The sequence below is a fragment of the Solea solea genome, chromosome 3 (assembly GCF_958295425.1).
Source record: "Solea solea chromosome 3, fSolSol10.1, whole genome shotgun sequence".
Lineage (NCBI taxonomy): Eukaryota > Metazoa > Chordata > Actinopteri > Pleuronectiformes > Soleidae > Solea > Solea solea.
This window is the reverse complement of record NC_081136.1, coordinates 31,864,614-31,877,850: the sequence shown is the minus strand read 5'-3', so window position 1 is coordinate 31,877,850 and position 13,237 is coordinate 31,864,614. Positions and strand designations below refer to the sequence as shown.

Here is a 13,237-nt window from a genome sequence, read left to right as displayed (position 1 = left end):
CACAATCTTGGGAGGAAAACTTGCTACCTGTTCCTAAATAAAGCATGAAAGGTTAGTAAATACTTCATTGTGAACACACACACACACACACACACACACACACATGACATAACTTGGCTATTAACACACATACATCTAAGGCTGTAAGCTATTCAGAGTGATTTATGAGAGTGTGATAAAATGCAGCACTCCCAGGGGTGGAAGGTCGACACTACATGCGATATTTTAACAATGTTTCAGTGACTGTGCACAAACATGCTATTTTAATGTCTTGGCTTCTACTTCACACACATTAGGCCTCACACCCTCCACTGACATTAATGCTGATTAGCTATTTAAAAATAGATTAGCCTGACCTTACTAATCATCATTAGGTGAAACCCCCCCACACACACACACACCTATTTCAAGGAAGGAAGTGCAGAGATGGTTTGCATTTGAGGAAGTGTTTGCTTCTCTGTTTCCCTTCCTTTACTGACATATGACAGAGGAGGTAAGACAAAGTAAGCGGAAGACTACAGGGGAAAAAAGAGCAATCAAATGAAAGAAAAAGAGATTTCCTCAGTGCCTCAATCCTTATCCTGTGTTGGGTCCAGAGCCAAACACTAAATGACAACAACATTCCTATGTTTCACCACTCATAAATCCTGCTCACTGATCTTTGGGATCTTTACATATCCAACCATCACCACGATTAAATGTTACAGAACAAGGAGAGTGTGTTTGTTTAACTGCATGCACTCTCACTTCCACAGCAAAGAAGCCGGTCATTCCTGAAGTTTATGGGGCAGCAAACAAACTTGTTTGGCCATGATGATGCAACAGCGGCGATGCAGCACATCCATGCAGTTGGTTTTACGAGTAGAATAACAGCCTCATGAGTGATGGTATCATGATGATTGACGGCCTATAGATCCCGCATGTTACCACAGTACTCTCACCCTTCAGCCACACCCCAAGTACACATTGCAGTCAAATGCTCATCATACTAACTTCAGAAGATGCACATCACTGCTCGTAAATCCTTTTCTCAACCGTGTAGATCACATCGTTGCACATGCATGCAAGTCATAACAGCAACTGGAGTTAGGGCTCTAAATCATAGAGTCGCTCTGCACTGTCTGATACGATTCTTATGTAAGTGTCTCTTGCATGGTCTGGTTTTCAGCATTTCTTCTGGTCCATAGCACAGTAGCCCCTCTGGTTTTTTTACATTACATTCGTCTCAACTCGTTCACGTCCTCCTGCCTAGTCTGTTACCTTCATGCAAATTTCTCTACCTGCATACCTGCAAAGTGACAAAAGAAGAAAAGAAATCCCAAATTTGTAGCACAATTAAAAGGAAAATAGCCCTTTCTTATCCTCCTGTGAAAGAGGTCACTATCACACTGCCTAAACTGCAAATAAGAAAAAGGAACCAAGTTATTTATTTGTAGTCGGTAGTCAAAATATTTACAAGAAAATGTCTGAGCTGCAAACGCGGTTTCTATTCCTTTTTTCGCTGAGTATTTTTAGGGAATGCTTAAGCAAATTAAGACCCCATCAGCAGTAAGATTTTTAGAAAAGCGAAAAGAAAAGCAGAGACAAAGTGCAACAGTGAAGCCACTGTTCGGTCAAACTGCCTCTGGGAAATGACACTTAAAAGGCCCGGGAACAAACAATCTTGACAAACATCTTATTATCCTCTTTCTCTCTCTTGCTCCCCTCATTTTCTGCCTCTATCTTAAGCGGTTCATGCACGTGTTGGTCAAGGACAGAGAGAGCCAAGCCTGGAGGCCACTACCTAGTCCACTAAGTGCTCTAATTCTAAAACACAATTCAATATGTATGTATATAACATAGTAAGATAGCAAAACGAGGATTCAATTGTTAAAATAAAATATGTAGACCTGATTTTTACATATAAACACAATATAAATTGAGAAGCTGATACTCTGCATAGCCGCAGGACTTGTTTAGGCAAAATAGAGCTGTGTGAGCTCCGAGATCAGTTTCTATAGCAGTTAGAAACTGATTTATAGCAGAGGTTCACAGGACTGATTTATAGTAGCGGATAATGGGGCTAATTATTGGAGTCGTTTATTACACTAATAATGTAAGCATTGTTGAAGGAGAGGCATTATAGACCCAAAAGTATGTATATGGGCTTGTATGTCTTTGGGGGGTAAAGGATAATCCACCTTATGTGTTGAGAGAGAAATTTCAAGGTCTTTGAATGCCAACCGCGCTGAAAGCCTGAGGTCACTCACACACACAGTGTTTGTGCGTCTTCTCCCTCCTCCTCCACTTTATACTTCGTCTTTTCTTTCCCACTTTTTCTCCCTCCTCCCTCCCACCCATGTTTCCCATTTCTCTATTCGCTCAGTGAACTACCCCTCCACCCCCTCTTCCTCTAACCCTTGCTCCTGTCTTCCAGAGTTCACCTCAACTACATTTTTTATGTTTTTTCAATTTGTTCAATCCACTCTTTTTCATCTTTTTCTTCAGTTAAATGTTTTTGCCAGCGGTGGTTGAAGACTGGAAAGTGACCACCGTTTTCTAAAAAGGCAAAAACTTTGACTTAACTGCCTATATTCCATCTGTGCCCTCTTATTGGATCTCATCACAATTCCATGAGCAATAAGAGGGATACTCCAAAGCTAATGCTTCGTTTTGGGTCATTGAGACTAAAACTCAAAGATTTAAGAAGCATCGGGTCGTCTGTAGTTTCGCACAAAAAGCTTCATGACAACTGTGGTTTTTCAGATCATTCAAAATAGCTAAGCAAACTATGCTGTATGCAGACACTGTTATCATCAACATTTTTTCCTAGTTTACTGCCCTAAGATTAAACTGACCTCAAAACGATCCCCCTTGTTTTCTCCCATTCCCGGAGAACTGTGTCAGTCTCTTCTTCCCCATCCATCATCTACCAACCAGTCCAACAAGGCGCCGCAAGATAAGCAACCGCGTGACCTTCCTCCTTTCTCTCTCTTCTCCGTCTATCTATTCATCAATCTATTCCTTCCTTAAAGCTTAGGCAAATTATCTGCTCCATCTAATTCCTCCTCCTCCTGCTCCTGCTCCTGCTCCTGCCTGCTCTCCCTCAATGGATTCCTCTGGAAACAAAAGTTAACCTGGTTTGGATCAGATGCCAGAGAGCTGAAAGCCACAACCCCCCCAAAGTCTATCTCCACAGACACCAAAGCTGCAAAATGCAATGACTCAAAAGGGGCTGGATACTCATACCACCTACACACTTAGGTACAAGCACACACCGGGACATGCAGGGAAAGACAAGTTCCAGATGATCAGGACTCCCACAGATCTCCTGTTGCCATGCCCACCCAGTGAGTAGAGGTGACTGGTGGTAGTGTGTGTGTGCATGTGCATCTGTGTGCACGTGTATATGTAACTTAACCCCCATCATACTGCCACATGTCAGCAGCTGCTCAGTCATCGTATTATCTCTCTCAGACACACACACACACACACACACAAGCACATTCAGGTACTATAGGAAAGTACTTGTTTCGGCATGCATGTAACCATGTCAGAGAAGGTAAGAGGGAAAGAAAGAGGCAAGCGAGAGAACTCGTTGGAGGGTAAGACATGCGTTTGCTGATAAACAAAGTGCAGTTTCCTAGGCGCTGGGCATCAGGTGAAGCTGATTTTAACTCCTGGGATTCAGAGGGACTCGAGGAGAACTTGTGACAGAGGTGACACCAAAACAACTGCAATGCATTTGCTTGCACAGTCTGACCTCGCTTGACCCAGTTTTCAAACGTAATTAAGCAAAGAAACAAAGTAAAACAAAGACTATTGTGAATGTGATACCCATGCCTTTTGATTAAGAGAAGAAAACCAGAGTTGTTATTTGACAAACATAGCAGTTTTTTTTTTTAAATCCTGTAAATCAGGTCAAGCAGTTCCTCGTGAGTCCATGTTACCATTTCATTTTCATTTGCAAAAATCTCTCCTCAAAGCCCCGAAAGTCTTATGACTAATTGAGACTGCTAAATGACGCACCATTGCTTCTTATCAACAAGATGAGCAGCAACAGTCAGCTCCATTTTCACTTCTCACCAACATACTGTACATACATTATACTCCTTCTACTCCCTTGTTCACACGTTTTTTCCGTCTCACTTTGTCTCACATTCAAGAGATGTTTGCATCAGTGAAGCAACAGCATCTTATGTTTCACCTTTTTTGTAAACCTCTATGCATGTACAGATCGAGATAAGAAAACCTCCCAATTCATCCTCTCTTGTTCTGGCCAGAGAAACAATACTACAGCAGCAGAGAAATCTCCTGTCCTGAAAGTGAGGGTGAGAAATGCAACAGTTTAACTTAGCATCCAAACCCCAGAATTTCCCAGAAAGTCTGTGGATATTGAACAATCATTTTCTAAATCAAAGATCTAAATCAACCACACTCTATAGTTTCAAGTAGGCACATTTATGAGGATGGTTTTCTTCAGACTGCTACAGTCATCTGAAAATCAAAATGCATTCAGCAACATTTAGGCTTTGACTGATCAGCATCCTCTTCCATCTTCAATACTCATTTATGAAATGTGTGGCAGTGGTAATCTGATTGGCCACAGCGTCCGGTCTCATACAAAAATGAGGTGTTGAGCAGCATGGAGTCGAAGCGGGCTAACTGAAGACATGTCGCGATGAAAAAAACAAAACCACAAGTAAGAGGTAAGGAAGTTCCTGAACTATAGTGGCGGCCAACTGTTGCCCCAGTTTCTTTTTATTCTTCTATTTGTCAAGCAAATTCAGCACCGAAGATAAGTTTGTAAGAAAAGTTGAAGAACAACAGTCTTCTGAGAGATATCGTGCAATAAACCAGTTGTTGTGGAGAACTGTGCAATTATATCCAAAGTAACTGAATAGTTAGACAAAAGAATTTAACCCAATATAAGGTCTGAACATGAATTACCTCATTTATGCTGCTTTAAATTACCCACAAATTACTTGTTGATAGGAACCATCTGAAAAAATATGTTCCCAGCTTTGCACTTTGCTGCCTGCTGGTAGGACTGTGGCCTTTTTAGACTAAAAATGTGTCCAAAAAAAATAAAAAACAATTAAAGCACCAAACACAGGCAGTTTTAGCCAGATTGTAATCTGTGAAAGCATCTCAAGCTCAATCAGACACAGGAAAACAGATGGGGGAGCAGTAGGTTGTTGCATATGTAGCCCTAAAAAAGACACACACTGTACAAGAAATTGTAGAGAGATTAAATTCAGTACCTGGGGAAACTGTATACACCTCGAGGATTATGACAGAATTTATATGACATTTAACTGAAAACCTGGCAAGATAAACAATGAAGAGATGCAGCAGACAGTTTTATTGAGAGTGTGGACTTACCTGGAGTTCACACCATGCCACTTCCACCGTAGTCTCTGTGTCCAGTCCCTTGTACACAGTCTTGAAGGACCCTCTTCCAATCTCGATGTCAAATTTCAGAAAGCGTCCATCAGGGGAAGTCCCGACAGCTTTCGTCTCTACCTCCTCTATATCCTCTTGGACTCGTTTCTCAGCTTCTCTCTGCTCAGCTCGTGCTTTGGCTAGACCCTTCTCCTCCTCCGTCTCCCTCGCTTTCTCCTCGGTCGGACTACTAACGCTACTAACGCTACTAACTTCGACCGGTTCTATCACTTTTTCATCTTTTACCAACTGCTGGCTACTCTCACACCCTCTGGGAAGCAGTGTGGCATCTGGCGGTTTGCCTGGTGTTTTGCCTGTAACATCCAATACTGCCGGGCTGGGCTCTTTTTCTGTCTCATCTGCACTTTGTTCAACGCTGCTACTGGTGGAAACTTCAGCCGTGAAGCTGCACACACCTAAATCTTTCTCAGCATTTTGTACATGCCCCTCTGCAAAAGCCCCACTGACCACGAGACAAGGATGATGGGCTGCACCTTGCAAATATAAACCTCTCGAGGCCTCTCCTTCCCCTACATCTTGCACCCCGGGTCCAGGCCCTGAAGGCAGTGGCGACAGAAAGATGGGCCGCCCTTCAAAGTCTGGAGGCGAGGTGAGTATCACGGCTGCTTTGCTGGGCAGGTCCAAAGCCGTGACGTTGGAGTCACAGATGACGCTCCGACGGAAGAAGCGGTGCTCGGCTGTTTTCGAGTCTCTGTCCATCGTGTGGCGCCTACGTCGGACCTCTGGTTGTCCACCAAGCTTCTCCACCAAATGCGAGTCGGAACTTGCAGAGCCATTCACATTCTTGTGAGGGGTCTGGGGTGATGGACAGGGAGAAGCAGAGGAAGGAGGCGGGGCTGGAGCGAATAATTTCACTGCTTTACTGCTACTATTACTTTCAGACATTCCTGCACAAGGCTCAGACCACAAAATAAAATTCTATATGCATAAATAAAAAAAATAGTATCTGTATTCAGACCAATATACACTATGTGTAAACTGATTGTGGGTGCAAATCTTGACCAGCAAGCTCCCTTTTCAAATGAAAAGCATTTGATCAAACTCCGGAAAAAGTAACAAAAAAACAAAACAATAAATCAAATCTATTGACCACAACAATTTTTTTTTGTTGTGTTGTGTAGTTGTTGTTTTCTCTAACAAGGGTTTATGAACTCTACTGCCCCTTTGCAGTGTCAACTTGTTTCAACAAGACATACAACAATTTCTGCAAGGCATTTGCATACAGGGCTGAGAGAAGCCCCAGGAGAGGCTGAGGGGCTTACTCTTCGAGACTGGGGAGGGAAGGGACACAAGGCAGTCACAGGAGGGGGAGTGCAGGGACTGCAACAACGTGACACCTGTCAAATTAACACCTGAATCCATCCTGCTGCAAACATCCAGAGAGCAACCACCATGACATGGAAGAACTGGAGATCCAACAGACCAGTGTGGCCTCCAAAGAGTTGGAATCCAGTGTGTTACCGAGGGCCAGTGAAGTGTTTGCACAACAACAGGCTGAAGCTTCCTCTGTTCACTGGAGGCAGGATTACATACAGAGGTGGCTGGCCTGCCTGTTAAGGCCAGACAGAAGGCTAGGTGAGCCTGGCCTGGCCTGGCCCGGCCGAGCCTGGCCCAGCTTGGTCTTCTTCTGCTCTTGTTGCTGGGGGGGAAAAAAAAGAGAGACAGAAGAGAAGTGAGACATCACGCTACATTTTCTTCACCCTGTATACAGTATGTACAGTACATTGCAATTCACAATCTGCTTTTACGTGACTATCCCTGACCTAACCCACTTTACGAGATTCCCCAAGTGATACTTGATTCTCTGCCAAAGTGTCTCGTAGAAAAAACAAGCTGTCAGAGACGGTGATATTTTACCACCAATGGGCTCGTGAGCAGTGGGACAGGAAGTGAACACCGGCCAAATCCTGCCACAGAATGTTACAACTGGCAAATCTCTCTGTTTTCCTGTTACTTAAATGGTAAAATAGTCAAACTAGTACATGGTGGGGCTTTCACACCAACATGCAGGGCTAGGTGAATCACCAACAGATGTTATCATGATTTATTTATTTTTTAAGTTTTAAATCAGATAATATCAGATAATTATTAATAAAGATCTATCCATCTATCGGAATTAATTTTCAACTCAGTTTGAGTGTTGTTTTTAATAATTAAAACAAGCTTTCCTGGTGTTTCAGCTTGTGACGTGATATGTTCTGGTTTGCTCTACATAAAAGAAATTCATCAAAACCGAATAATTTTGGTTTGTGGATAAAAGAAGACGTTTGAGATGAACACTAATCCACATTTTTTGACATTTTATGGATTAACTAATCTATTGTAAAAATAATTGCTAATTTCATCCCTAATAGCAATTATGTAATGTGCCAAAAAGGGTGTTTGCACAGTCCTTTTTATAATATAAAAAGAATCACAATGCATATTATTATTATTATTATTATTATAATAATATGTGACCATTTGACTGGGATTTGGCCCCGAGGAGCTTTAAATTCAAGCTCAGTGACAACAAAAGAGATCAACATCCCACCCCCAGTCTTTCCCTCCAAATCACGGCTGCATAGTTAATGCAGTGGAGTGAAGTAGCAGAGTGTGCACCTAATTGCTCCATGTTCCAAATTTAGCCCAAAGTCACCACAGCCTGACTGACCCCAAGGGTTAGACTACTCTGTGTGGCAATTCAGCAGCTTAACATGAGAGAATGGGGGGGGGGGGGCACTCAGAGTGACTGAGATAGAGCCACTACACAGAAACTAAGTGCATAAGTGATGACATCGTACAAGTGTATAACATTACATCTTGTAAAACAGACAAACTTCTGGAGGAGGTAAGAAATACTCTTGCTGACCAGCTGCTGCGTTTGGTGTATGAACACTGGAAATCCTTCACAGTCTATTTATTCACGTGTAAAACAACTCGTTTCACGTCTTAGAAACTCCACTGTCACATATCTGTGAAGTCGTCAACAGATTTTCTTTAATTATATCAGTCTCCCGTGAAAGGGGAATTAAACTTGCCCTGACTGAGCTACTGTGTGCAAAGTCCTCACAGGGGTTTACAGTTTTCATACTCAACACCGGGGATTACACATGACCCATAAAACCACATAATCAAGAATGACTGAGCAGTCAATCAGGAAGTAATACACTGATTAGCCACCAGGGGGCTGGCTGCAAAGAGAACATGAGGTGACATTCCACTTGACTTGCAACACTAGATAACATGTTCCTGAGAAGTTAATGGTCTCAATCACTAGTTTCAGCTCTTCTACAAGTAATACAGGTTGTCAATTTTGTGAATAATGTTTCCATTTCGAGGAAAACGGACAATAATGCATGGCATGTACGAGTGGACGTCAGTGTGACGGATGCTTTTGTCCGGTAGGCGCCTGCTTGCAGGTGACGTCTGTGAACGTGTTTGCACAACGTCAACGTGTCACCAGCCAAATCGGGAAACTCAAGGCTCCAAAACAGAAGTTCAGATTCTCATGGGTGACATCACCACCAATTGCCACTCGACTTGACCCCACAGGAGAAGCGGGTGAGGGATTAGAACTGTACCTTAAAGCAATCAGTTGCTGACTGCAGCTTCATAAGACATGTTTTTATTTGTGCAATTATATTTCATCCCTGTGTTTTAAATGCTGCATGAAATAATGACAACAAAGAGATCAACATCCCACCCCCAATCTTTCCATCCAAATCACGGCTGCATAGTTATTAATGCGGATGAAATAATCCCTGAGATTATGCAGCCTGGGACTGTTTTGTGTTTTATGGCACCTACAGTATATCCACCCCAGAAGAAGATGGATGCATTTTACTCTAAACCAGATGTCTCAACTTCCAGTCCAGGTGTACATTACAGAGAAAAGACCTTGAGTGATTGATGAGCTAATACATTTCATAATACAATGACACTGATAGATGACGTGGATGAAATTAAAAGGGGTTTAACAAGGTGGTGTTTCGTCTACGTCACAATATAAATCCCTCAGATTTAGGAAGGCATGACCTGGAATTGACAGATACGTAACTGTTTATAAAACTGAACTCCCAATATACATTTATATATACACTTTATAAAGCTCAACGACTTCTCTGTGACTGTGATTGACGTGTAGTATATTAAAGAAATGAACCATGACAAGATGTTTTTGATTTCACAACAGTAAAAAGGAAGCTGTTGAGCAGATCTCACCTGTCCTGGTTCAGTCTAACGGTAACCAATAACAAAAAATACATAAATAGTTGTTCATCTGCTTTCAATCTATATCCACAACCTTTTTTTTTCCAGCTCACCTGTACAACATTTGCAATTAACAGATATGGCACTGTTATCACAGGTGTCCCTCAACGACTAATTAGTTAACCCGAAATAAGCCTTTCATGTATTTCAACCAAATCTATACATGGTTTATTATAAAAACAAATAAATGCAGAATTGAATTACTCAAAAACACTTGTAACTGTTTTGGTGTTCAGGTTTCACAGGCTTCACGCCTAATATAATGCATGGAATCAGCCAAGTGTGGTCTAAACTGGAAGGTCACAGATGAAATGGTGCAAACTTAAATAAACTACATTGAGGTAGACATATCAAACCTTAAAGGGCTTAAAGGTTTGTCTTATTCAATAGTTTATTTAGCTTTACTATCAATTAATGGGTTAACAGTTTGTAGTTCAACCTACAAAAAAAGGACAAACTAAATGAAATGAAAGTGGCACCAATGTCTTTAGCTACACTACGAGTTAATAAGCCAATTAAACACGAGACAAAATGTAGGAACAAGTTATGAGGAAATATTTACATCATAATGGTTGCAAGTTGCCACCAGTTATTTTTAAGTGTTTTTAATTAGACACTGGTGGCTAACATTTAACAAATAACACAGAGGGGTGCAACATATCAACTAAAATAGAACGACTTAGTCTTTTGAAAATACTTCTGTGTATTTAATCGAGAGGAAATTGGTTTAATTTCACTAAAAGGGAGAAACTAAAACCTACAGAATAATTCGTGTAACTTAAGAAAATTGATTTTTCGTTATACTGGATGCTACAAGTTTTCTGTTGTGTTTTTAATTAGACGAATAACACAAATTGGTGCAAGTTATTTATCTTATATAAAAAAAAGAAGGTTCTGCAAACTTAGCTATACAGTAAACTAATGGGTTTTGGAGTTTTACCTGTGACTAAACAGTAAATGTTTTGTGGGGTTCACCCTGCTGCTGCTGCTGCTGCTGCTGCCTGTGGAAGAACTCAAGAAAACCAGGCTGTGACTGCTAACTTTACCTACAGGCAAACAACGAGACACGACCCACGAACACTCACGCTTTTGGACATGGAATTTGAAATGTACCGTTACCTGTTACATTGGTGTGGGTTGACGTTGTCACGGTAGGAAAATTGTGGGTCAAAAACTTGAGTTAAGAGCCCTTTTTTAAAAGCCTCCTCTGCTGCAGTGGGGGTCCGCTCCGACTCACGGCGCTGTGTCAGTGGAGTGCGTCACTTTAAAGCCACAGTTGGTTGATGAAAATACCCCGAAAAAAATCTACAGAATCATTATTGAGTAGCAGCTACAGCCGTGTGTTCCCTATGAGGTCCGGATAGCGACGCTGAGGGCGGGAAGGGCAGCGAGCCACGGCGGAGTAACACACACGCCTCCCAGCGGGACGAGAAGCCAAGTTCGCCCGCTGATGTCGCGGCGGCTCCGGTACTTCTCCCTGGCTGCCTCCGCTACCTCCTGGCACCAGCCTCGGTCACAGAACGCAGTATTCTCATCCGTGTCCACATCCAGTCCGTTCCTAAGGCCGCCGTTTCCCGCCTCTCAGTCTGAGCGATGTGATTAATCCGAGGTGACCCACGTTTGAGTGTGTGTTTTCTCAGACATCAGGCGGGGATGCGTCTGCTCCACTCACTGCTCTGCTCTGCTCTGCTCTGACGATGACTCGACACGGCGACGGCTGTGAGCTTTCGTGCTGTAGAGCCAGCCAATTTAGCGGAAGTGAACACAGCTCATACAGGAAGAGTGTGCTTATTTCAAAATAAAGCAATTCAGCGTCCCTAAAACCACACACAAAATAAGCCAATTTTAAAGACACTTTCAATAATCTAATTTGAGGCATTTCATTTTGCTCAACAGCTTCGTTTTTCATGTGTCCTAATTTTTCAAAGAGAGACTTAACACAATAAAAAAACATTTAAATTCAGTGTTTGAGAATGAAAATTACGTTTTTGTCATAATTGATGTTTTGTTTTGGTCATGTTTTGTTCTTTTTTCACTATTATTATTACAATATAATATATTATTGTTATTATAATCGTATTTATTATTGGTAATTTTAATATTAATAGTAGAAGCAGCAGTGATAGCATTGATACTGTGCATACTTATATGCTTGTTCTAATAACAATGATAATAATGATACATATGTTCATAAGCATAAGCTGGATAAGGCTTTGCTAAACATATAATGTACACACCATGTCCTATAATCAAAATCTATATCCAATAATATATAGATTAACCTATTTCACTGACTTATATAAATGTATTACCACCACATTGAACGCGTATTCTTAACTTAATACATGTGTCTAAGTCAGATTGTAATCACAGAGTGAGTATGGTTTTTTTTTAAAAGTGCGAACTCCTTAGCCTACGGATATTCATTAGCAAAGCTTTTATTTTGACAGCCTTAACCGGAAAATACATTGTTGATCTTGACTAGCTTGTTGCGAGATATGATGTGGAGAGAAAAAAAAACTGATCAACAGCTGCAGTGTCATCCAACACATGTCATTCATCATGTGTTTATTTTAATGTCTTCTGTTCGGTATTAAACTCTCTAATTGATACTTATTGATACTGTGTGTGTGTGTGTGTGCGTGTGTGTGTGTGTTCTCTTTAGGATCTTTTCTGGCATAAACACTGACCTTGTCAGGACCAGTAGTCATCATTTAGACCAAATCCTGGTCCTAATGAGACACCTCATTTCTAAATTGGTTAAGTTTAGGATTTAAGATTTTAATTGTGATTAGGTTAAGGTTAGTGATGTAATTAACTGGTTATGGTTATGGTTATGCTTTCTTTAGTGCAGTGCCCTAAGAAGAATAGCTGTGTGTGTGTGTGTGTGCTATTGTTCCTTTTTCTATGAGGATCTTGTTCCTGTTTGTATTTGTCATCAGGGGTCCAAACATTTTGACACCATACAAAAAAGGAATCCCCTGATATACATGTTCTCACTCACCCGAGCGTGAATAAATAAAACGATTCACAAAAAGAGGAACCGCTCTGACACATAATAACCACCTCATATCCATCAAACGTCCAGGTAGGCGTCTCCCTCCTTAGCCTGAGTAAAAACTAATTGGTTTATATGAAGCAGAATTCATTTAGGATAGTCATTTTCTTTCTTTTGACACATATCAGTGCAAATGTTCTCTCTTAAAATTTCCCATTTATGAAAGAAAAATCACAATATGCAATAAAGCTAACTAATCGATACAATAAAGGCCTTATCTTATCAAATGTAACTGTTATTTAAACTTCCACTGATAAGAGCAGGGTGATTTTCTCTGGATTGCTGTCTCTTGCACAATCGGCAAACAAACCTGAAAGTATTAAGTCCTTTGGCTGATGTATGGTTATATCTGCAATTTTCACAAACACCGGCTTTGTTGAGCAACGGGAGGCTGCACGAACTGGGTCATGGACTTGTTGTTCTGGGTCTTGATTTGACCACCAGGAGTTCAGGATTTGCAGCAGAACATGAATGAGCCTGTGT

The 13,237-nt window shown here is 41.3% G+C and overlaps 1 protein-coding gene across 16 annotated transcripts in view; it reads right to left on the bottom strand.

Annotated features, from left to right (window-relative positions):
• Positions 1-11,399, bottom strand: part of wnk1b (WNK lysine deficient protein kinase 1b) — a 75,128-nt gene extending 63,729 nt beyond the window's left edge. For 13 of the 16 annotated variants that reach the window (XM_058625414.1, XM_058625417.1, XM_058625421.1 and 10 more), the window contains exons 1-2: positions 10,816-11,398; positions 5,365-7,084 (exon numbers count right to left, since the gene is read on the bottom strand). In XM_058625414.1, coding sequence (XP_058481397.1) covers positions 5,365-6,330 — 966 coding nt within the window. In that variant the 5' untranslated portion in view covers positions 6,331-7,084; positions 10,816-11,398. Of the gene's footprint in view, positions 1-5,364; positions 7,085-10,815 lie in introns of all 16 variants that reach the window. The other 3 variants (XM_058625430.1, XM_058625431.1, XM_058625428.1) reach the window with 2 other exon arrangements.
• Positions 11,400-13,237: the final 1,838 nt, after the last annotated feature.